The following is a 24003-nucleotide window of genomic DNA, read 5'->3' on the forward strand; positions in this document are numbered from 1 at the left end:
AAAAGTTTTTAGATAAGTAATGTAAAATACAGATAATAATATTTTTAACTACTAGTTCTGAAATTCACATAAAACTTGCCTAGTTTTACGACCTGGCAAGTGATATTTTTCTATAAGTATCGTTATCGTTACTATCGTTAATCTTAGGATTTAATAAAACAGGAACAAGATATATTTTGACATTGACAACCCAACCAGCTGTTGTTCTTTTTTGTTTTAGGTTATAAAAAGGAGGAATTTTACATAAAAAGTTAAATAAATGTCTATAATTATTAATTTTCGTGTTCTAAATATGTTGATTTAAATTAATTATTCTTTTGTTTCAAAAATTTAGTCATACATCTATAACTATGGCGAACTCTTTACTAACGAAGGTTTGTAGTTTTTACTTTACAACTTAATTTTTTGCAAAATTACTTGTAAATAAAGTCAATTAGTTCGAAAACCAATCTCTCACCGATCATGGAGTTGTTAACATACTTAATCTAATCACAATTTTATAGCCATCAGTCAATAAACATGTTATTAAATCCTTTTTTATTTTTAATGTTTAGGGATTAAAGACTGACTAATTTTGTATTCAGATGGGAGCCTTGCGGCTCACCCCGGCCGCAGTATTTACACAAGCGGTCCGCACCACCCAAGCCAAGCATTATGACCCCAAGTTTAAGAAGCTACGAGCCAAAAAGTTCGTAAAGGTGAAGCTTCCTGACTTCAATGAAGACTTTGATACACTTTCGAAAGAAAAGTTGAGGCAAAAAATGAAGGAAAGAGGAGTTCTACCACCCAGGCCGTGGATGGAACGTCCATTCTATATTTCAGCTACAGGTAATATTATTTTCAAATACACTTTATACATACACAACAACATTGGAACATAGAATTGTATTTATCAGATTTTTTCATTGAGTCAAAGCATTTTTATCAAATGTCAATTATCAGTCAAAAAGCTAATATGTTTTAAATACAAATTTACTGTTACAGGTGGAGTCTTTGAACCATACGTACCACCAGAGGGTGACGGCAAAGCATCCATCGTCTCTGCATCACGTGCCAAACAAACCGTTGAGCTACTTGAGAAAAAATCCAAATCAATGATGGCAATACGTAAAGTTAAATCATTTGAAGAAGATTTTGACTCAAAAAAGTTTGCTAGTATCGCACAGGATATCTACATCAAAGCTCATGAGGCTTTAGCTAATCACGATAAGAGGGAGCTACGATTGCATGTGACAGAGAAGGCATACCCGGAGTTTATGCATAATTCGTTGCGTAAGACTATTCGATGGAAATTCCTGGATTCCCTGGAGCCGCCTAGAGTGGTCCATGCTCGTTGTACTGATGTCATCAGCAAGGAAAACATCTTTGGGCAGGTTAGTTTTTTTTATTTTAAAGGAAAGAACATTGCTGAAAATAATATTAGCTCCAATTGTGGCTACTTTTAGCGTACTATTAGTGAGTGAAACCCCATTGCTTATTCTCTTAGTTTTTTCTATGTATGAATGTGTTGGTTGTATTATTGGTGATTTACTAAAATCAAATATTTTTTGCAGGTGACAGTCCGTTTCCACACCCGCCAACAGTTAGCTGTCTACGACCGTTTCGGGCGCCTCATCCACGGCAGCGAGATCCTAGCCAAAGATGTCCTAGAGTATGTGGTCTTCGAGAAACATCTCTCCAACATGTATGGAACTTGGCGCGTGCACGACAAGATTATTCCCGACTGGGCGCCGCCGAAAGATCCTTCCAAGTTGACCAGAATCCAGCCGGAACCAGAACCAGAACCGGTGCCGCTGGTGACTGATGGGAAAGCGGAGACTCCTGCGATAGCTGATAAGTGATTGTATATTTAGATGAATAAATAGTTTTATTAATAGTTTACATGTCTTTTGTATTCAACAACAGTAGTGTTTCATAGTGATGCACAATTTGTGATAGTAATTCATTTCATGATGTAACTCAATACCTCGTCTACAGTCCGGTCGCCGAGCACGTAGAATTTCGTCCAATGACCCCAAGCTACCCATCCTTTTCGCTCGCGCGTTATTATATTGCTGTCGCGACTGTGCGACGGGCGGCCGCAGTGACTGTGCGAGCGTTACAGCATTATAAATTATTACGCGCGAGCGATAAGGACGGGTAGCTTAGGATCATTGGACGAAATTCTACGTGCTCGGCGATTGGGCTTATACGAAAAATCTAGGAGCTGCCTCTCACGAGTCGACTTTGTTTGTTTCCTCCTTTTGTATAATGAAGTGAGTGATGCTATATAAAAATTAAAATAACTTGATAATTTTCAATCAATTTTATTTGCAATATTTAATACTCTCAGAGCAATTACTCTTGTTCTTGTATGCTTTGTTTATAACAATAAATTACTAGACTATCAGTACCCACACTTATAGTACAATTTGTTAGTTTCATATCTAGCGTTAGTTTTCCCCTTGATTAGGGCTAGGTGATTTAAATTTTATTAAATTTTTTATCATTTACAGTTGCAATTTTACTAATAACAAAATGATATGTTTCATAAATATGAATATATTTAAAAAAGTTACATCTTAAATTACATAAATCAATTTCTCATCAATTCCTTGACCCTTTAGGTATGTACTGAACACTGCAAGGCACTCATAAAGTTAGTGCAGTCTTATCCACTATGGAAGGCATCATTATTTAGTCACAACATATTTACAATATTTATACAGTGCAAAAACTTCAATACACATAATCATTGTACATTTCATAGTTGGAATGATTTCATAACATGGCATACGTTTGTACAAATAAAACAATCAATACTACTCAACAACTATATCCAATAGATGCATTTACAACACTAATAAATGGCTATTTGAGCAGATTACAGTAATAATTAATCAAGATCGTTTGCGAATTTATCTACGACTATATCGATATGATTTACAATAATCAATTCATGGCAAAATCATATTTTTAACGCATGTAACATTTAATCAGTCATGAATCAAAACCATCAATATTTTACATCGCAAGCGTGACGTAATCGTTAGCGTCCGGCGCGCCACAGACAAAACTTGGCGCGAGACTTCAATCGGCGCACCACAGAGTCCGGAGACGGATGCTGAGTTGAACACAATCATCTGTCACCTGATCGGCTTCGGCCAATCGGCGAGCAGATGAAGGGCACAGACATTCGGGGCGGTCATTAACCCCGGTGATTTGAGTAGTCCCAGAGTGCCAGCGTCCCCCGTGTTCACACGACGGTGGGGGCCCGCTGGGACGGCTTGGGGGGCAGCGGGGGCGGCGCGCGGGGCGCGGCGGGGCCCGCGGGCGGCGGGGAGGGCTCCTTCTGCAGCCGCTGGCGTTGCGTCTCGCGGAGGTTTTCTAGGAAGTCTGCAATACGGAGATGTTGAGTTAGTTTTCTATTTGGATGTGATGAATCATTCAATGGACTTTTAGTGTTAGAAATTTTTCTAAGGCGATTTGTAGTTTTATAATTAGGGAAGATTTGGGAGATTTTGAAATGTTAAAAATTTAAAAACTAAAATGACATCACGCAGACACTGGTAGGTATCTTATGTGGTTGCAATAGGTGTTATTTTCCAATGAAAAACTAAAGTTTAATACTGTTTTTTGTGAACAGTCCTGTTAACCCCTCGTTATGCTTGTGTTACGAGTGGGTTCACCATAATAGTCCAGTGCCGGCGGGGTTCGAACCCGCGTTCCTTAGATCTTGAGTTGGTCAGTCCAACACCGATATTGTCGCTATTTACATGGTTATCATTGTCATCAAAAACATACACCAAGAAAACATCAAAATCAAATTAAGTAAATATAAATATATCTTGGACAATTTTACACAGCGCCATCTAGACCCAAAGTAAGCAACTACTACTACAACTAACTAATATGCTTGTGTTATGTCACGATGTGTAGGTACACTCCAACCGTTTCTGTGACCTTAAGTCAGTCCAATACCGACAGGATATTGTCGCTATTTACATGGCTATCATTGTCATCAAAAATATACACCGAGAAAACATGAAAATCCCGATTATTTAAAGTTATTTAAAATTTAGTTTGAGAAGCAACTCTAATCGCTAAAGCCTGGTCCGTGCGGGCGGCACTCGCACAGTCGCGACAGCGATATAATTACGCGCGAGCGATAAGGATGGGTAGCTTGGGGTCATTGGACAAAATTCTACGTGCTCACGGACCAGGCTTTAGAAAATTGTATTATCAATCAAGATCTCATTCCAACCAACCTGGCGGGTGGTGATGTACCGGCGGGCCGGAGCGCAGCGCGGCGCGCACGCGGCCCCCCGCGGGCCCCCCGGGCCCCCCCGCCGGGGCCCCCAGCGCGGGGGGCAGCGCGGGCAGGCCGGCGGCGAGCGATGTCGCCAGGCCGGGAGTAGAGAAGCCGTTGGACATACTTCTGGTGGAGCTGCTCGCGCTCTGTGATAGAAAACAAATTGATTGGTGTTTGTTTTTATTACTTTGATTCTATAGTAGAGTTTATTTGGGGCCAGTCAAAAATTGTTTTAAAGTGTGGTACTCGTTGTTAATTAGTATATTATGAGTCTTTCAAAGAGTTTCTATGGTTTTCTTTTCCATTTATAAAGTTGTGAATTTTTTTCGTTAATATTTTGACCTGAATTCTAGCTTCCACGGTCAGTTAAACTGATCAGTTGTCAGTAAAAACTAACCTGATTGAACTTCAGTTAAGATTTCAGATGTACAGCTTTTAGATTTTTAAACCTCATCATCTTCATTATCGTTAATCAGTTAAGCTTCAACCACACTAAAGCGTCCAGATCGCCATCGCCGACGCGATTATAGGCCAATGACAGGTCGGATCCGCACGCGTTGGTGTGGTTGAAGCATATAGTTCAAAACTGGTGTAAAATAAGCCTGCCTTAAAAATACTGCGTCCTACCTGGGCATCGAACTCCTTGGCGTCGTCTTGCAGCCGCAGCGCCAGGTCGCTAAGCGAGTCGGCGTCGTCGTCGCGCTCGGCCGTGCACGTCGTGCTCTCAGACACTTCTACAATTTGAAGCCGTGCTCCGTCTAGTTCCTGGAGACAATGGAAACAAGAATTATAATTCCATTCTACATTGTTGAAAGCTGAGATATCTCAGTTAATTAATGAGGGCTATCGTTTTTATACTTAACAGTTGGCACCCCTGGCGATTGACAGGACCTTACTCTACAGTGGCGCCATCTTGATGAGTGCAAATGCGATAGTCCTCCTACCACTTTAGCACTCACCAGATGGTGCCACTGTCTTCGCTACTAGCAAGTGACAGGACCTTACTCTACAGTGGCGCTAACTGGTGAGCGCTAAAACGATAGCCCTCATTGCAAGAGGGCTAGGAGGGATCAGATGTGTTAAGACTTGCCGTAGACTACAGACTTTTACAGTCGGCCGATAGTTGGGCCCGATTCTAATTTGTATGAAGAATCGGCCGATACCAATGTGCGCACTTTATACATGTCCGTACTGGATTAACAGCCCGACCCAACTAAAAGCCGACAATAAATCGGTGTTTTGCGCCTAGGCTAATCGAACCGAATCATTTGTCATTTTCTGCCTGAGGCGGCAGCGAAACTTATGAAGCTTTAATGGAAGAAAAATAAAACAAGGATGTATCTCCTGACCAGAAAACGTAGTATAGACAATAGGCATTCCTCCCACTCGGTGGAACGATACACTTAATTGCGGTCAGCGAAGAACTGATCATTGTAGAAATCCTAGGAGAATCCTTTTATCCAGAAGTAAAAGTGATTTAGTTGAAAAGAACGAACCTGCATAAGCGTATCAGGATGGACATGGAACCCATCCCTTAGCACCAATCTTTGCGTGACCAAGCCACGCGCGGGCCTACATCTAACAGCCACCACGCGTCCAGCTAATTCAACTCGCACTACTACTTACTTACATGAGAATATCTGGATTAATCTGGTACCTATCCCGCAATATGAGTCGCTATGTGGAAGACGCGGGCGCGTTGCCGTTACGTGTCTGAAAAGCGCACGAAAGTAATGAAAGAAAAGAAAGTTACCTGCATGAGTGTATCAGGATGAACGTGGCAGCCGTCCCTTAGCACGAGTCTTTGTGTGACTAGCGCGTGCGCGGGCGCATATCTCGCCAACACCGGCCTCAGAACATGTCTCAAGCGGCGCGCGGGTCTACATCTAAAGCCCGGTCTGTGAGCACGTAGAATTTTGTCCAATGACCCCAAACTACCCATCCTTATCGCTCGCGCGTAATTATATTGCTGTCGCGACTGTGCGACGCGCGCCCGCAGTGAGTGTGCGAGCGAGACAGCAACAGACCAGACTATAACCAGGCCTCCGTCACTCGCCTATGCCGGCCGAGATAATTACCTACAGCGCGCGACAACTTCAAGTTGCAAATCAGTCCGGGCCGCCACGCGCCTGTTTGCACACGCGTATCTATACACGCTCGGTCGATCATAGTCGCAATCAAGGTTTATTGTTCCAACAGCACTGTTATTCTTCTTTAATGAAAAATTGTAATATTTAGGAATAATAATTAACTGTAGTGATTTAAATAATAAAAAAAAAACTACACTTTTTAAATAATAAATTATTTTGAAATACTTATGACAAAAAACTATAGCAAAAAAATTATTTTAGCTAATAAAAACATTAACTTTACTTCACCGTGTCTATTTTCCGACACTACACCTTTTAAAACTGTTTGTTTAATTTCGAATTATCGCAACACTGAAGTTTATTAATAGGTACTTTAGAGATGGTACGATTATACAAACTCCACTAGATTAAAGTTTTCATTTGTCAATTAAGTTTTTATTTATTTTACTTTGCTCATACAACCCTGACGCTTGAGCGGTGACGTAGATCAATTCTAAACACAAAAAAAATGCGCTCTTGTGAGCGTAGTAGTAAGGTGCGATTTCGAATGCACCATGTGCGTTGGATATTTTGCATTATTATTATTACCGTTAAAATGTCGGCATCTGATCCTACACAAAGGAGTGCAATTTCTGTTGCTACTATTATGTATTCTGTGCTATAACTACGACTACACGCCCGGCTAATTCCACTCGTACGACTACTTACTTACATGAGAATATCTGGATTAATCTGGTACCTATCCCGCCATATGAGTCGCTATGTGGAAGACGCGGGCGCGTTGCCTTTATGTGTCTGAAAAGCGCACGAAGGTAATGAAAGGAAAGAAAGTTACCTGCATAAGCGTATCAGGATGAACATGGCAGCCGTCCCTTAGCACGAGTCTTTGTGTGACTAGCGCGTGCGCGGGCGCATATCTTGCTAACACCGGCCTCAGAACATGTCTCAACCGGCGCGCGGGTCTACATCTAACGGCCACCACGCGGCCTGCTAATTCCACTCGTACGACTGCTTACTTACATGAGAATATCTAGATACATGTGGTACCTATCCCGTCATATGAGTCGCTATGTGGAAGACGCGGGCGCGTTGCCTTTACGTGTCTGAAAAGCGCACGAAAGTAATAAAAGAAAGGAAAGTTACCTGCATAAGCGTATCAGGATGAACATGGCACCCGTCCCTTAGCACGAGTCTTTGTGTGACTAGCGCGTGCGCGGGCGCATATCTCGCCAACACCGGCCTCAGAACGTGTCTCAACCGGCGCGCGGGTCTACATCTAAAGCCCAGTCTGTGAGCACGTAGAATTTTATCCAATGACCCCAAGCTACCCATCCTTATCGCTCGCGCGTAATTATATTGCTGTCGCGACTGTGCGACGCGCGCCCGCAGTGAGTGTGCGAGCGAGACAGCAACAGACCAGACTATAACTGCGACTAGACGCCCGGCTAATTCCACTCGTACGACTTACATGAGAATAGCTGGATACATGTGGTACCTATCATACAATATGAGTCGCTATGTGGAAGACGCGGGCGCGTTGCCTTTATGTATCTGAAAACCGCACGAAAGTAATAAAAGAAAGGAAAGTTACCTGCATAAGCGTATCAGGATGGACATGGCAGCCGTCCCTTAGCACGAGTCTTTGTGTGACTAGCGCGTGCGCGGGCGCGTATCTCGCTAACACCGGCCTCAGAACATGTCTCAAGCAGCGCGCGGGCCTACATTTCACTACCACCACTCGCCCGGCTAGCTTAATAACTAATGGCTTCATAGCCTTAATGGGAATAAAGAGAGTGGAGTATTACCTGCATGAGTGTATCAGGATGAACATGGCAGCCGTCCCTTAGCACGAGTCTTTGTGTGACTAGCGCGTGCGCGGGCGCATATCTCGCCAACACCGGCCTCAGAACATGTCTCAACCGGCGCGCGGGTCTACATCTAACGGCTACCATGCGTCCAGCTAGTTCCATTCGTACGACTGCTTACTTACATGAGAATATCTGGATACATGTGGTACCTATCATACAATATGAGTCGCTATGTCGAAACGCGGGCGCGTTGCCTTTATGTGTCTGAAAACCGCACGAAAGTAATGAAAGGAAAGAAAGTTACCTGCATAAGCGTATCAGGATGAACATGGCAGCCGTCCCTCAGCACCAATCTTTGTGTGACCAAGGCGTGCGCGGGCGCATATCTCGCTAACACCGGCCTCAGAACATGTCTCAAGCGGCGCGCGGGTCTACATCTAACGGCTACCATGCGTCCAGCTAGTTCCATTCGTACGAATGCTTACTTACATGAGAATATCTGGATTAATCTGGTACCTATCCCGCCATATGAGTCGTTATGTGGAAGACGTTGCCTTTATGCTTTATGTGTCTGAAAAGCACACGAAAGTAATGAAAGAAAAGAAAGTTACCTGCATGAGCGTATCAGGATGGACATGGCAGCCGTCTCTTAGCACCAATCTTTGTGTGACCAAGGCGTGTGCAGGCGCGTATCTTGCTAACACCGGCCTCAGAACATGTCTCAACCGGCGCGCGGGTCTACATCTAACGGCCACCACGCGTCCAGCTAATTCCACTCGTACGACCGCGCGACGTTCAACCACTACTTCACGCCCGCCGATAATGGTCGATGGAGAGGATAGGTCGATGGTTGCCGACTCGCCCTGTGGACAAAAGATAAGAATTGTAAGAAAAATGTTGTGGTAATCTTGAAAATGTGGCAATACAATCAGGTCAAGATTCCTACGCTGCAGGGAGAGATGAGAGAACGCTAGATAATTAATGCCTAAGATCTGCCATTTTGCTCCATCTGTACCCGATCAATGTACTTCAGCACCCTGAAAGCCATTGCAGTGTGTGATGCGTATCTGGGTCGCATCCTTCAGTAGCATATCATACGCAGCCGCGGCGAGGTTTCTACGCTGCAGGGAAACCTAGCAAGAGATGATCTCTCATCAGCTCACTCGAGCTAGATGATGCCTAAGATCTGTCATTTTGCTCCATCCGTACCTGATCAGTATTCTTCGTCTCCCTGAAAGCCACTCCAGTCTATAGTACATACCTGTCCGGCGTCCTTCAGCAGCACGTCATAGGCGGCGGCGGCGAGGTTCCTGCGCTACAGAGCGAGCTAGATGAAGCCTAAGATCTGTCATTTTGCTCCATCCGTGCCTGATTAAGTCCTTCAGCTCCCTGAAAGCCACTCCAGTCTATAGTACGTACCTGTCCAGCGTCCTTGAGCAGCACGTCATAGGCGGCGGCGAGGTTCCGGCGCTGCAGAGCGACCTAAATGATGCCTAAGATCTGTCATTTCGCTCCATCCGTGCCTGATCAGTATCCTTCATCTCCCTGAAAGCCACTCCAGTCTATAGTACATACCTGTCCGGCATCCTTCAGCAGCACGTCATAGGCGGCGGCGGCGAGGTTCCTGCGCTGCAGGGAGAAATAAGAGAGCTGGATGCTGCCTAAGATCTGCCATTTTGCTTCATCTGTGCCTGGTCATACTAATGAATGTCCCTGAACTCTCTGAAAGCTACTTCAGCCTACGATGCCTACCTGTCCAGCATCCTTCAGCAGCACGTCATAGGCGGCGGCGGCGAGGTTCCGGCGCTGCAGCAGGCGCTCCACCAGGCGCCGCACCGGCACGCCCGGCTCCACGCCCACCACCGACGTAGCGCCGTCCGGGAGCACCACGCGGCAGAGCGAACAGCCCGCCCACTGGCGAGACTGAGCCTGCCACGTACCTGAGTGTCTTCCTTCAGCAGCATGTCATAAGTGGCGCAGGCAGAGTTGCCGCACTGCAGAGAGACCTCCATAGCAAGAGATGAGGTTGGATGCTGCTGATATCTACCATCGATGTCCTCTTCAGCTCCATCCGTGCCTGACCAATGTCCTTGAGCTCTCTGAAAGCTACTTAAGTGTATGATGCGTACCTAGTCATCCTTCAGCAGCACGTCATACGCAGCGCAGGGAGAGATGAGAGAACGCTAGATAACTAATGCCTAAGATCTGCCATTTTGCTTCTTCTGTGCCTGGTCATACTAATGAATGTCCCTGAACTCTCTGAAAGCTACTCCAGCCCACGATGACTACCTGTCCGGCATCCTTCAGCAGCACGTCATACGCGGCCGCGACAAGGTTCCTGCGCTGCAGCGAAAGATGAGAGAGCTATATCTGCCTAAGATCCATTTCGCTTCATCCGTGCCTGATCAGTATCCTTCGTCTCCCTGAAAGCCACTTCAGCCTACGATGCCTACCTGTCCAGCATCCTTCAGCAGCACGTCATAGGCGGCGGCGGCGAGGTTCCGGCGCTGCAGCAGGCGCTCCACCAGGCGCCGCACCGGCACGCCCGGCTCCACGCCCACCACCGACGTAGCGCCGTCCGGGAGCACCACGCGGCAGAGCGAACAGCCCGCCCACTGGCGAGACTGAAGCCTGCCACGTACCTGGACCTCTAATGCCCTGACTTACTTGACTTATGGTCCTATGTCCCCTAGATGGGGCAGAGGGCGTCCACAACAGTCCTCCATCTCGTTCGATCTTGAGCTTCTCGCTTGATCTCGCTCCAGGTCTTGCCGATCCTCTTCGCCTCGTCTGCTACAGTGCGCCGCCAAGTTTGCCTGGGTCGACCACGTTTGCGTCTAATGCCCTAGTCTCTTCTATAAAGAAGGAAGGAAACTTCCATGGGAGAACGATTGCTGCCTAAGAACTTAGAAGGTGATCCCTGATTAGCGCCCATTAGGGAACACTACGCAGCATGTCTTCTTTCATGGGTGCGGCCTAAGATCATAATAAGAAATACCACGGAAAGAGTAGACACTACCTAAGACCTAGAAACATTCGCCCCACGTAGCTGATCAGCGACGGTCAGTAAGACGTCGTACGCGGCCGTGTAGTTCCTCACTTCTTCAGTAATAGCTGGAAGCTGCCTAAAACCTGAAAACTTCCACGTACCTGTCCCGCGTCTTTCAGCAGCACGGCGAGTTTCCTGAGACAGAGCTAGATGAAGCCTAAGATCCATTTCGCTCCGTGCCTGTTCAGTATCCTTCAGCTCTCTGAAACCTACTTCAGCCTACGATGCCTACCTGTCCAGCATCGTTCAGCAGCACGTCATATGCAGCCGCGGCAAGGTTCCTACACTGCAGGGAGAAATGAGAGAGCTAGATGATGCTTAAAATCTGCAATTTCGCTCTATCCGTGCCTGATCAGTATCCTTCGTCTCCCTGAAAGCTACTCCAGTCTATAGTACATACCTGTCCGGCATCCTTCAGCAGCACGTCATACGCAGTCGCGGCGAGGTTCCTGCGCTGCAGAGCGACCTAAATGATGCCTAAGATCTGTCATTTCGCTCCATCCGTGCCTGATCAGTATCCTTCGTCTCCCTGAAAGCCACTCCAGTCTATAGTACAAACCTGTCCGGCGTCCTTCAGCAGCACGTCATAGGCGGCGGCGGCGAGGTTCCGGCGCTGCAGCAGGCGCTCCACCAGGCGCCGCACCGGCACGCCCGGCTCCACGCCCACCACCGACGTAGCGCCGTCCGGGAGCACCACGCGGCAGAGCGAACAGCCCGCCCACTGGCGAGACTGAAGCCTGCCACGTACCTGGACCTCTAATGCCCTAGTATCTTCTATAAAGGAAGGAAACTTCCATGGGAGAATTCCGATTCGGCGCGATTGGCGAGACTGAAGCCTGCCACGTACCTGAGTCTCTTCCTTGAGCAACATGTCATAAGTGGCGCAGACAGGGTTGCTGCACTGCAGAGAGACCTTCATAGCAAGAGATGAGAGTTGGTTGCTGCTGATGTATCCACTTCAGCTCCATCCGTGCCTGACCAATGTCCTTGGGCTCTCTGAAAGCTACTTAACTGTATGATGCGTAGGTACCTAGGCATCGTCCTTCAGCTGCACGTCATACGCGGCGCAGATTTCAGGGATGATGCAGGGAGAGATAAGAGAGAGCTAGAGAATGCCTAAGATCTGCCATTTTGCTCCATCTGTGCCTGATCATTTGCTCTAGAAATAGTTGATGATGAGTTGATTGCGTGGCGCTCTGTCAAGAGCGAAACAACTTAGAAGAAAAAGTACCCGATCAATGTCCTTCATTTCCCTGAATGCTACTTCAGCCTATAGTACATACCTGTCTGGCATCCTTCAGCAGCACGTCATACGCGGCCGCGGCGAGGTTCCTGCACTGCAGAGCGAGCTAGATGATGCCTAAGATCTTTCATTTCGCTCCATCCGTGCCTCCCTGAAAGCCACTCCAGCCTACGCTGCCTACCTGTCCGGCGTCCTTCAGCAGCACGTCATAGGCGGCGGCGGCGAGGTTCCGGCGCTGCAGCAGGCGCTCCACCAGGCGCCGCACCGGCACGCCCGGCTCCACGCCCACCACCGACGTAGCGCCGTCCGGGAGCACCACGCGGCAGAGCGAACAGCCCGCCGACTGGCGAGACTGAAGCCTGCACGTACCTGGATCTCTAATGCCCTGACTTACTTGACTTAAGGTCCTATGTCCCCTAGATGGGGCAGAGGGCGTCCACAACAGTCCTCCATCTCGTTCGGTCTTGAGCTTCTCGCTTGATCTCGCTCCAGGTCTTGCCGATCCTCTTCGCCTCGTCCGCTACAGTGCGCCGCTAAGTTTGCCTGGGTCGACCACGTTTGCGTCTAATGCCCTAGTATCTTCTATAAAGAAGGAAGGAAACTTCCATGGGAGAACGATTGCTGGCTAAGAACTTAGAAGGTGATCCCTGATTAGCGTCCATTAGGGAACACTACGCAGCATGTCTTCTTTTATGGGTGCGGCCTAAGATCATAATAAGAAATACCACGGAAAGAGTAGACACTGCCTAAGATCTGGAAACCTTCACCCCACGTACCTGATCAGCGACGGTCAGTAAGACGTCGTACGCGGCCGTGTAGTTCCTCACTTCTTCAGCAATACCTGGAAGCTGGATGCTGCCTAAAACCTGAAAGCTTCCACGTACCTGTCCCGCGTCTTTCAGCAGCACGGCGAGTTTCCTGCGCTGCAGGGAAAGAGGAGACACAGCTAGATGAAGCCTAAGATCCATTTCGCTCCGTGCCTGATCAGTATCCTTCATCTCCCTGAAAGCTACTTCAGCCTATGATGCCTACTTGTCCAGCATCCTTCAGCAGCACATCATAGGCGGCGGCGGCGAGGTTCCTGCGCTACAGAGCGAGCTAGATGATGCCTAAGATCTGTCATTTCGCTCCATCCGTGCCTCCCTGAAAGCTACTCCAGTCTACAGTACATACCTGTCCAGCATCCTTCAGCAGCACGTCATAGGCGGCGGCGGCGAGGTTCCGGCGCTGCAGCAGGCGCTCCACCAGGCGCCGCACCGGCACGCCCGGCTCCACGCCCACCACCGACGTAGCGCCGTCCGGGAGCACCACGCGGCAGAGCGAACAGCCGGCCGACTGGCGAGACTGAAGCCTGCACGTACCTGGATCTCTAATGCCCTAGTCTCTTCTATAAAGAAGGAAGGAAACTTCCATGGGAGAATTCCGATTCGGCGCGATTGGCGAGACTGAAGCCTGCCACGTACCTGAGTGTCTCTTCCTTGAGCAGCATGTCGTAAGTGGCGCAGGCAAGGTTGCCGCACTGCAGAGAGACCTTCATAGCAAGAGATGAGAGTTGGTTGCTGCTGATATGTCCTCTTCAGCTCCATCCGTGCCTGACCAATGTTCTTGAGCTCTCTGAAAGCTACTTAACTGTATGATGCGTACCTAGGTATCGTCCCTCAGCTGCACGTCATACGCGGCGCAGGCGAGATTCCTGCGCTGCAGAGAGAGATGAGAGAACGCTAGATAATAAATGCCTAAGATCTGCCATTTTGCTCCATCTGTACCCGATCAATGTACTTCAGCACCCTGAAAGCCATTGCAGTGTATGATGCATACCTGTATCGCGCCCTTCAGTAGTACGCATGTCATACGCAGCCGCTGCGAGGTTCCTGCGCTGCAGGGAAAGAGGAGACACAGCTAGATGAAGCCTAAGATCCATATCACTCCGTGCCTGATCAGTATCCTTCAGCTCTCTGAAAGCCACTTCAGCCTACGATGCCTACCTGTCCGGCATCCTTCAGCAGCACGTCGTAGGCGGCGGCGGCGAGGTTCCTGCACTGCAGGGAAAGAGGAGACACAGCTTGCTTGATCAGTATCCTTCGTCTCCCTGAAAGCCACTCCAGTCTACATACCTGTCCGGCATCCTTCAGCAGCACGTCATAGGCGGCGGCGGCGAGGTTCCGGCGCTGCAGCAGGCGCTCCACCAGGCGCCGCACCGGCACGCCCGGCTCCACGCCCACCACCGACGTAGCGCCGTCCGGTAGCACCACGCGGCAGAGCGAACAGCCCGCCCACTGGCGAGACTGAAGCCTGCCACGTACCTGGACCTCTAATGCCCTAGTCTCTTCTATAAAGGAAGGAAACTTCCATGGGAGAATTCCGATTCGGCGCGATTGGCGAGACTGAAGCCTGCCACGTACCTAAGTGTCTCTTCCTTGAGCAGCATGTCATAAGTGGCGCAGGCAGGGTTGCTGCGCTGCAGGGAGACTCCATGGCAAGAGATGAGGTTGGATGCTGCTGATATCTACCATCGATGTCCTCTTCAGCTCCATCCGTGCCTGACCAATGTTCTTGAGCTACTTTAGCTAAGCTACTTAACTGTATGATGTGTATCTGGGCATCGTCCTTCAGCTGCACGTCATACGCGGCGCAGATTTCAGGGATGATGCAGGGAGAGATAAGAGAGAGCTAGAGAATGCCTAAGATCTGCCATTTTGCTCCATCTGTGCCTGATCAGTCGCTCTAGGAATAGTTGATGATGAGTTGATCGTGTGGCGCTCTGCCAAGAGCGAAACGACTTAGAAGAAGTACCCAATCAATGTCCTTCAGCTCCCTGAAAGCTACTTCAGCCCACGATGCCTACCTGTCCGGCGTCCTTCAGCAGCACATCATAGGCGGCGGCGGCGAGGTTCCTGCGCTACAGAGCGAGCTAGACGATGCCTAAGATCTGTCATTTCGCTCCATCCGTGCCTGATCAGTATCCTTCGTCTCTCTGAAAGCCACTCCAGTCTATAGTACATACCTGTCCAGCGTCCTTCAGCAGCACGTCATAGGCGGCGGCGGCGAGGTTCCGGCGCTGCAGCAGGCGCTCCACCAGGCGCCGCACCGGCACGCCCGGCTCCACGCCCACCACCGACGTAGCGCCGTCCGGGAGCACCACGCGGCAGAGCGAACAGCCCGCCCACTGGCGAGACTGAAGCCTGCCACGTACCTGAGTGTCTCTTCCTTGGCAAGGTTGCCGCACTGCAGAGAGACCATGTCATAAGTGGCGCAGGCAGGGTTGCTGCGCTGCAGGGAGAAATGAGAGAGCTAGATGATGTTTAAGATCCATTTCGCTCCGTGCCTGATCAGTATCCTTCGTCTCCCTAAAAGCCACTCCAGTCTACAGTACATACCTGTCCCGCATCCTTCAGCAGCACGTCATACGCAGCCGCGGCGAGGTTCCTGCGCTGCAGAGCGACCTAAATGATGTCTAAGATCTGTCATTTTGCTCCATCCGTGCCTGATCAGTATCCTTCGTCTCCCTGAAAGCCACTCCAGTCTACAGTACATACCTGTCCAGCGTCCTTCAGCAGCACGTCATAGGCGGCGGCGAGGTTCCTGCACTGCAGAGCGACCTAAATGATGCCTAAGATCAGTCATTTCGCTCCATCCGTGCCTGATCAGTATCCTTCGTCTCCCTGAAAGCCACTCCAGTCTATAGTATACTTATACCTGTCCAGCGTCCTTCAGCAGCACGTCATAGGCGGCGGCGGCGAGGTTCCTGCGCTACAGAGCGAGCTAGATTAAGCTTAAGATCTGCAATTTCGTTCTATCCGTGCCTGATCAATGCCCTATTTCAAGTCCACGATGCCTACCTGTCCAGCGTCCTTCAGCAGCACGTCATAGGCGGCGGCGGCGAGGTTCCGGCGCTGCAGCAGGCGCTCCACCAGGCGCCGCACCGGCACGCCCGGCTCCACGCCCACCACCGACGTAGCGCCGTCCGGGAGCACCACGCGGCAGAGCGAACAGCCCGCCCACTGGCGAGACTGAAGCCTGCCACGTACCTGGACCTCTAATGCCCTAGTCTCTTCTATAAAGGAAGGAAACTTCCATGGGAGAATTCCGATTCGGCGCGATTGGCGAGACTGAAGCCTGTCGCGTATCTGAGTGTATCTTCCTTGAGCAGCATGTCATAAGTGGCGCAGACTGGGTTGCTGCGCTGCAGAGAGACCTTCGTAGCAAGAGATGAGAGTTGGTTACTGCTGATATGTCCTCTTCAGCTCCATGCGTGCCTGACCAATGTCCTTGAGCTCTCTGAAAGCTACTATGTTACATACCTGTCCCCCGTCCTTCAGCAGCACGTCATAGGCGGCGGCGGCGAGGTTCCTACGCTACAGAGCGAGCTAGATGAAGCCTAAGCTCTGTCATTTCGCTCCATCTGTGCCTGATCAGTATCCTTCGTCTCCCTGAAAGCCACTCCAGCCTACGATGCCTACCTGTCCAGCGTCCTTCAGCAGCACGTCATAGGCGGCGGCGGCGAGGTTCCTGCGCTGCAGAGCGACCTAAATGATGCCTAAGATCTGTCATTTCGCTCCATCCGTGCCTGATCAGTATCCTTCGTCTCCCTGAAAGCCACTCCAGTCTATAGTACATACCTGTCCGGCGTCCTTCAGCAGCACGTCGTAGGCGGCGGCGGCGAGGTTCCGGCGCTGCAGCAGGCGCTCCACCAGGCGCCGCACCGGCACGCCCGGCTCCACGCCCACCACCGACGTAGCGCCGTCCGGGAGCACCACGCGGCAGAGCGAACAGCCGGCCCACTGGCGAGACTGAAGCCTGCACGTACCTGGACCTCTAATGCCCTAGTCTCTTCTATAAAGGAAGGAAACTTCCATGGGAGAATTCCGATTCGGCGCGATTGGCGAGACTGAAGCCTGCCACGTATCTGAGTGTCTGTTTCTTGAGCAGCATGTCATAAGTGGCGCAGGCAAGGTTGCCGCACTGCAGAGAGACCTTCATAGCAAGAGATGAGAGTTGGTTGCTGCTGATATGTCCTCTTCAGCTCCATGCGTGCCTGACCAATGTCCCTGAGCTCTCTGAAAGCTACTTAAGTGTATGATGCGTACCAGGGCATCGTCCTTCAGCTGCACGTCATACGCAGCGTAGGCGAGATTCCTGCGCTGCAGGGAGAGATGAGAGGACGCTAGATAATACCTAAGATCTGCCATTTCGCTCCATCCGTGCGTAATCAGTCGCTCCATAGAGCGACTGGTCGACCAGGGAAAAGCTGATGATGAGTTGATCGTGTGGCGCTCTGCCAAGAGCGAAACGACTTAGAAGAAGTACCCAATCAATGTCCTTCAGCTCCCTGAAAGCTACTTCAGCCCACGATGCCTACCTGTCCGGCGTCCTTCAGCAGCACATCATAGGCGGCGGCGGCGAGGTTCCTGCACTGCAGAGCGAGCTAGATGATGCCTAAGATCTGTCATTTCGCTCCATCCGTGCCTCCCTGAAAGCCACTCCAGTATACACCGTGTTACTTTGCATTCTTGCCATATTCACAGAGATAAAAGTAGGGAACAATACCTATTATTTAAGATAAACAAGAGACTCCCATAAAGAAAGTACACTAAGATTTTAGTAAATTTAGTTTTTCAGTACAAATTGGAATAAACCAATTTTGTCTCGCACGTTCTACAGGTGCAAGTGGAATAAACCTAGTGGGCGTGGCCTAGTTCTTAATAATCTGTTGATTTATGGCTCTGGGTACCAGCCTTTTTATCCAGTCATAATAATAATTTTAAAATACTCTTCAGTTGATTTCTAATTTCCCTTTCTACTTAGTACTTACGGGCTTAGGACCGTCAAAAATACGTAATAATTAGTAGGGTTTTAATTAATTTATAACATTGTACCCTATTTTTACAAATTAATAAATTAAGTATGAAATGAAATCACCTTATTCACAATTAATTATTTATTAAAAAGTTCCTACTTACAAAGTTTACATACTGCGAAGCAAGTGTTCAAAGTGGCCTCCGTTCTGATCATCTGATCAAGGCACAGTCTAGCACTGCGAAGCGTAGGTTTTTCGCTTTAGTTTTCGCAACACATAAACGTTTTGTCTCACAGTTTCATTAAAACAATCCTTTCGTGTAACGCGTTTAACACTGTTTATCTCTTCTGCGCATACCAGTCGTTTCAAGTCACTCCAAAAATCCATTGGTGTCAGGTCCGAGGATCGTGGTGGCCAAGCTACTGGACCCCTCGTCCAATCCACTGTTCACCAAACGTATTATTCGCGCACTTGACGTCCTTATTGTGGGGGAGCACCATCCTGCTGGTAGTAGAGCATTTGGTGTAACGCTAAGGGTACGTCATCAAGCATTTCGTCTAAGACGTCTTGCAGACACTCCAACCACCATTTTGATTAAATTATTCGTTGTTTGAATACGCTTCAGACATTTTTGTATTATTTATAACGTGATTTGTGATTGATGGATTTCTCAGTTTTTTACAAGTGTCAAAAAGACATTTTAAAGACAATAGATTGCAATAGATATTTAAAAATACAATAAAAAGTAAAAAAGTCTCCATCGCCATCGCCAACAAGTGATGTGCATGCGTTACGATAATTAGTGGTGTGTTTAACAGATTGTCGATAAAATAAAATAATCAAGATTAAAAAAAAAATTTTTCGGGCATTATTTTTTTACGGATTTGTGTTCAGTATCAGTAATATAGTAACCTCTGTAAATATGGCAAGAATGCAAAGTAACACCCTGTATAGTACATACCTGTCCGGCATCCTTCAGCAGCACGTCATAGGCGGCGGCGGCGAGGTTCCGGCGCTGCAGCAGGCGCTCCACCAGGCGCCGCACCGGCACGCCCGGCTCCACGCCCACCACCGACGTAGCGCCGTCCGGTAGCACCACGCGGCAGAGCGAACAGCCGGCCGATTGGCTCGATTTTACTACCTGGAGCAATGGAGATGGGAGGTTAGATGTGGAAATTGCTAAAGACATATCCTGTTAGGCCTCGTTCAAGGAGACGCGGGGCGAAACACAAACATACGGCAGAGCTTAGAGCCGTGGTTCTTAACCGATGGTCCGCGGTCCACTGGTGGTCCCTGGAGACATTCCAAGTGGTCCACGAAGTGCACTTGCACACCTTGGTTAAAACCACTTTTAACAGATTTTTGCAGTCTAACTGATTTTGACCGATTATGAGGTGGTCCCTGACAAGACAGAAATTTGGTAAAATGGTCCCTCATGACTTAAATATTAAAAATGAACCACTGGTTTAGAGCGTACAAGGAGAAGCTATTTTGCAAGCGTTTGTTTGAATTGTGGGCATTGTGGCGTCGCATGCGACTAACGACGCCGCGTCTGACGCGGCAAATGAAGCCGCGTGTAAACTACGGGTTTCGCAACGGGGTACGCAATATGTCAATGAAGTCAAAGGACACATGCGTTGCGACAACGGTGACGCTGCGTCGTCTTACATAGTATCTGTGAAGGGCACACCGCAACATCTGTGATACGACGAAATCTTTGCAGTGCGGCGCCGCAACGCATAGTGTGCTATCGCTCTTAAGCTGTTTCATTTATAATACTTATTATGAGTAATGTAAATTGAATTGAATGAGGTTTCAGCATGTCCTAGGAGGCGGTTAAGAGAGAAATGTGCGGACTGATCTATTCACACTAAGGTCTGTATTACAAAACATAGCCCAAAACTCAATTCAATCTTAGTCATATATTCTGTCCCCTAATAAATTCAACCAATCAGAAGCCTCAACTTGTGCTTGATTGAATCAAGCTTCGTTCTGTAATAAATAGTCGAAAAACAAGTAAGAGATTCTAAAAATAAAACATTTAAACGTCAATGTTTTATACCTAATGTACTTAAATGACCATGAAAGTTCAAAAGCATAAATCAAAAATATGTAGCATTAGATATTTGGAAAACAATTTACTTATCAACATATCATAGTATCTCAGATCTACGAGTACATCAAATGCGTCAATCCAAGCATCAAAGGACAACGCATCCATATTGTAATGTCAAAAAATCTGGTTCGATAGAGTAAATTGTTTACACAATTCCTATCTAAGAACACTGATTTTTTCATGCACTGTCATTTATCGAATACCTATCTTAAAACACAGATTTTTGCATGCACTATCATTTATCTATTATCTATTATTTAAGATCTACATCAGATGCGGTATTGCAAGCATCAAAGGACATCGCATCCATTTCAAAAATAATATTGCCATATCAAAAGATCTGCTCCGACCCAGTACAACTGTTCACACAGCACCTATCTAGGCGCACGCGCCAGATTGGTGTCCAAAACAGATGGTATCACATCACATGCCCTTTAGATAAAGCGAGAAAACACTGGCCGGAGTCTTGTGATACTATGCTAACATTAGAGTAAAAATATTTGACTAAAGTGAAACAGTTACATAAATCTATCTGATAAATTATGAAGTTGTGTAGCAAACGAATGATGACTCGGCTAGTTTACTTTACTAGGACAGAAACATGATTAGTTATTTAAGAAATTTTAAGTTTATATGAGGGACGTAATTATGTACTTTGTTACCTAATATCATGACGTCTTCACTAAGTTCACATTGATACAATTAATTTTAGACTAAAATGGCGTTGTATAATATTATACGAGTAGTTGCATATAAAAGTAAACAGGATAATTTTACTGTAAATAAAATATTTGGTTATTGTTTATTACAGATGCACATTGCACGTATCTTTATTTAGATGGGAAAAGCCACAGTGTAGTTTAATTGACAAATATTTACAAAAGCGCACGGGCTATTGTGATACTTGCTCTGTAATATTATTCACACAATAATAATCCGTGAAATCCCGTAAAAATATATTATGTAAATTGAAATTTTCGTTTTACTAAATGCCAGTCATCTAACAATTTTTCTTTTTGTATTTTTTTTTCTTTAGCGAGGACCTACAGAAGATATTCTGTCCAATACATTTTAAGAATTATCCTTTTAAGAACTTTTATTTACAAAATATCCTGTACCTACGTACTTTGTGCTCAGTAGTGAGACCAAAATAAACTTCATGTCAGATGCAACACCTATCTTGATCGTGAACTTATGTACGTGTCAGTGGAAGATTTCCCTTAAAAGTAATTAGCACAAGGTATAAAATAGACCAACACCATTCCAGTTTCAGCTAGATTGCTATCTATTATCTAGATAGCACACAACACACAATTAGTTGCGCTAAAATAGCAGCATATAGCTATAGCGAGCGAATGTTTGCCGTTTGCTATCGTTACTTTCCGCAGATAGCTATACTATTGCAAATTTTATATTTGATGTTGCACAATGCAGAGAAATTCTGTATTCTGGTACTTTACAAAATATTGATTTAGGGGACATTTAAAGTCAAATACATCCGGCGTGATGGGATCTTAATACTCAATACTTTATTTCTTTACCACATTAGCGCATTCACATTAGGTCTTACATTTTAAGCAACTATGTATACAATATTGATCCAGTTAGGGCACAGCAACTTTTGAAAAGAACTTTGGGACATTCAATAGCGTGGTGTGATGGCGACATAACACACAATTTAGTATTATTATTTATGAATGGCGATGTATTTTTATGTAAAACCCAATCCTATTATCCATAATCAAACAACAAAATAGTTTTATCAGATTTAATAGTTTTGCTACATCTACTTCTACGTTTGGTATTACCCAAACAGTCCAATATAATCTAAAGAATGTCAGATTATCACAATAATTAGACAAATCCTATGTTTATAGTAATGATAACAGTAAATATAATTTGAGGCGCATTAACTTATCTCTTTTAAAATAGTTATGGCGCCTGGCGAGTGACCTTTTGTATGCTGTTGCCTGTTCGTAAAGAAAAGTAGTGTTAAAATAACATATTAAATCTTGTCTCTATTTCCATCACTTTTTAAAATGACCCTCAATATTATTATATTTTACTAGAAAATGGGCAAAATATTTATCATGCCTGCACATAATTTACTATTTATTATGTTTAGATTGCTATTCACAATGCTATTTGACGTGGAGTAGGTGTGCGTGCAAGACGCATGCATCAGGACATAACGGTTCCAATAGTACGAGCCTCCCTACGCTTAGGGCGTGATATTTAATGACGTTATGATATAGGTAAACTTCTATTGCCTTTAAGTTGTAAATAAAAAGGTATTTATGGCTGTTGTTTGCATACCAATCACACTGTTTATTAGAGGCATGAAGGTGTGTACGTAGCGTGTTGAACACATGAATAATCGTACAACACATAAAGCTTGTAAGACAAGCCTCCTTATACTGATACATATTTGTTTTAAGGAATTTATTTATGGTCTTTTGTATACTATCAATCATGCTGTTATTTTCATGGTACCTACCTACGAAGGTGTGAAGGAGGCGTGTCTGATGATCGTTTAAAGGTATGTTAGGGGACGAATATCCATAGCGCTATGCTAGAACTTTAAGATTAGTGTATACGGAGTGTTTCCCGGCTGAAGCTAATTTTCACTCATAGCTTTCCTCAGAGTCCTCTGGCACAGAATAAAAATGTAATTCTCACAGAAGAATTTATTTCAAAGACTTTTTTTAATACTTTCGCGAAGAAAACTTTCTGTACGTAACTGTAGTACATTATTATTCTGTGGTGCTGGCTACACAGGAGTTACAGCGGAGGGGACAGTTCTGTACTCACATCAGCGAGCAGCTTCCAAGGAAGCAGGGACTTCTTATGGGGGCTATGCTGGGGTTGCAGCGGTGGGAGCGAGAGGTGGGTAGATCCTGGCTACACAGGAGTTGCAGCGGTGGGAACTAGAGGTTGGAATAATCGTGCTGCAGCGTCCAAGGAAGAAGGGACCCTCCGACTTCTATAAGGTGGGAACTAGAGGTGGGAATGGTTCTGTACTCACGTCAGCAAGCGGCGGCGGCGGGCTGGCGGGCGGCTGGCGGTCTCTCGAGGGAGCACGCAGCTTCCAAGGGAGAAGGGACTTCTTATGGGGGCTATACAGGGGTTGCAGCGGTGGGAACTAGAGGTGGGAACAGTCGTGCTGCAGCTTCTAAGGAAGAAGGGAACCGCTACGTCGCCTCTCCGACTTCTATAAGGTGGGGACTAGAGGTGGGAATGGTTCTGTACTCACGTCAGCGAGCGGCGGCGGCGGGTGGTCTCTTGAGGGCGCACGCAGCTTCCAAGGGAGCAGGGACTTATTATGGGGGCTTTACTGGGGTTGCAGCGGTGGGAGCGAGAGGTGGGAACAATAGTGCTTCTAAGGAAGAAGGGATCCGCTACGTCGCCTCTCCGTAGTGGCGGCGTAGCATGGGTTGGCACCCGGGGCGATTACCCCTCCCCCCCCCGTCACAAGTCCTAAGGCACCCCCTGGTACCCCCCAGAATTTTGAGGTTACCTACCGATTCGAAGATTGAAAGACAATCCCCCCCCCCGTATCATGACATAGACCGCAGATTTGCCATGCAGATGTGCCAGTGAGTACTAATC

The 24003-nt window shown here is 47.1% G+C and overlaps 2 protein-coding genes and 2 long non-coding RNA genes across 5 annotated transcripts in view; 1 reads left to right on the forward strand and 3 right to left on the reverse strand.

Moving 5' to 3' along the window:
• Positions 1–180: 180 nt before the first annotated feature.
• LOC135081794 (large ribosomal subunit protein mL45) lies at positions 181–1879 on the forward strand. 2 transcript variants are annotated; one of them, XM_063976581.1, is made up of 5 exons: positions 210–250; positions 335–374; positions 585–828; positions 985–1373; positions 1554–1879. In XM_063976581.1, exons 2-5 carry the CDS (start codon positions 351–353, stop codon positions 1839–1841), a joined length of 945 nt encoding a protein of 314 aa, XP_063832651.1. In that variant the 5' UTR covers positions 210–250; positions 335–350; the 3' UTR covers positions 1842–1879. The 2 variants fall into 2 exon arrangements, with proteins under 2 accessions (XP_063832650.1, XP_063832651.1); XM_063976580.1 differs by having other exon boundaries at positions 181–374.
• A 411-nt stretch (positions 1880–2290) lies between these two features.
• LOC135081665 (uncharacterized) lies at positions 2291–4329 on the reverse strand. The gene is made up of 2 exons (XR_010259236.1): positions 4248–4329; positions 2291–3375 (listed from the first exon to the last, which is right to left on the reverse strand). It is a non-coding gene; the product is annotated as an uncharacterized LOC135081665 (long non-coding RNA).
• The window catches only part of LOC135081907 (uncharacterized), a gene marked incomplete at its 3' end in the record, with an annotated part of 106198 nt that continues 86524 nt past the window's right edge, over positions 4330–24003 (reverse strand). The window contains exons 10-35 of the mRNA XM_063976688.1: positions 17569–17622; positions 17101–17262; positions 16942–16995; positions 16783–16836; positions 16321–16482; positions 16178–16231; positions 16018–16068; positions 15859–15912; positions 15486–15656; positions 14884–15151; positions 14596–14810; positions 14467–14520; positions 13945–14000; positions 13655–13832; positions 13258–13404; positions 12663–12824; positions 12522–12575; positions 12086–12139; positions 11798–11986; positions 11639–11692; positions 11471–11524; positions 10643–10831; positions 9942–10103; positions 8801–9052; positions 4919–5056; positions 4330–4437 (exon numbers count right to left, since the gene is read on the reverse strand). Of these exons, the coding sequence (XP_063832758.1) occupies positions 4330–4437; positions 4919–5056; positions 8801–9052; positions 9942–10103; positions 10643–10831; positions 11471–11524; positions 11639–11692; positions 11798–11986; positions 12086–12139; positions 12522–12575; positions 12663–12824; positions 13258–13404; positions 13655–13832; positions 13945–14000; positions 14467–14520; positions 14596–14810; positions 14884–15151; positions 15486–15656; positions 15859–15912; positions 16018–16068; positions 16178–16231; positions 16321–16482; positions 16783–16836; positions 16942–16995; positions 17101–17262; positions 17569–17622 (3150 nt within the window). The remainder of the gene's footprint in view (positions 4438–4918; positions 5057–8800; positions 9053–9941; positions 10104–10642; positions 10832–11470; positions 11525–11638; positions 11693–11797; positions 11987–12085; positions 12140–12521; positions 12576–12662; positions 12825–13257; positions 13405–13654; positions 13833–13944; positions 14001–14466; positions 14521–14595; positions 14811–14883; positions 15152–15485; positions 15657–15858; positions 15913–16017; positions 16069–16177; positions 16232–16320; positions 16483–16782; positions 16837–16941; positions 16996–17100; positions 17263–17568; positions 17623–24003) is intronic.
• On the reverse strand, positions 19290–23492 carry LOC135081666 (uncharacterized). The gene is made up of 2 exons (XR_010259237.1): positions 23420–23492; positions 19290–19419 (listed from the first exon to the last, which is right to left on the reverse strand). It is a non-coding gene; the product is annotated as an uncharacterized LOC135081666 (long non-coding RNA).

The sequence above is a fragment of the Ostrinia nubilalis genome, chromosome 20 (assembly GCF_963855985.1).
Source record: "Ostrinia nubilalis chromosome 20, ilOstNubi1.1, whole genome shotgun sequence".
Taxonomy (NCBI): domain Eukaryota; kingdom Metazoa; phylum Arthropoda; class Insecta; order Lepidoptera; family Crambidae; genus Ostrinia; species Ostrinia nubilalis.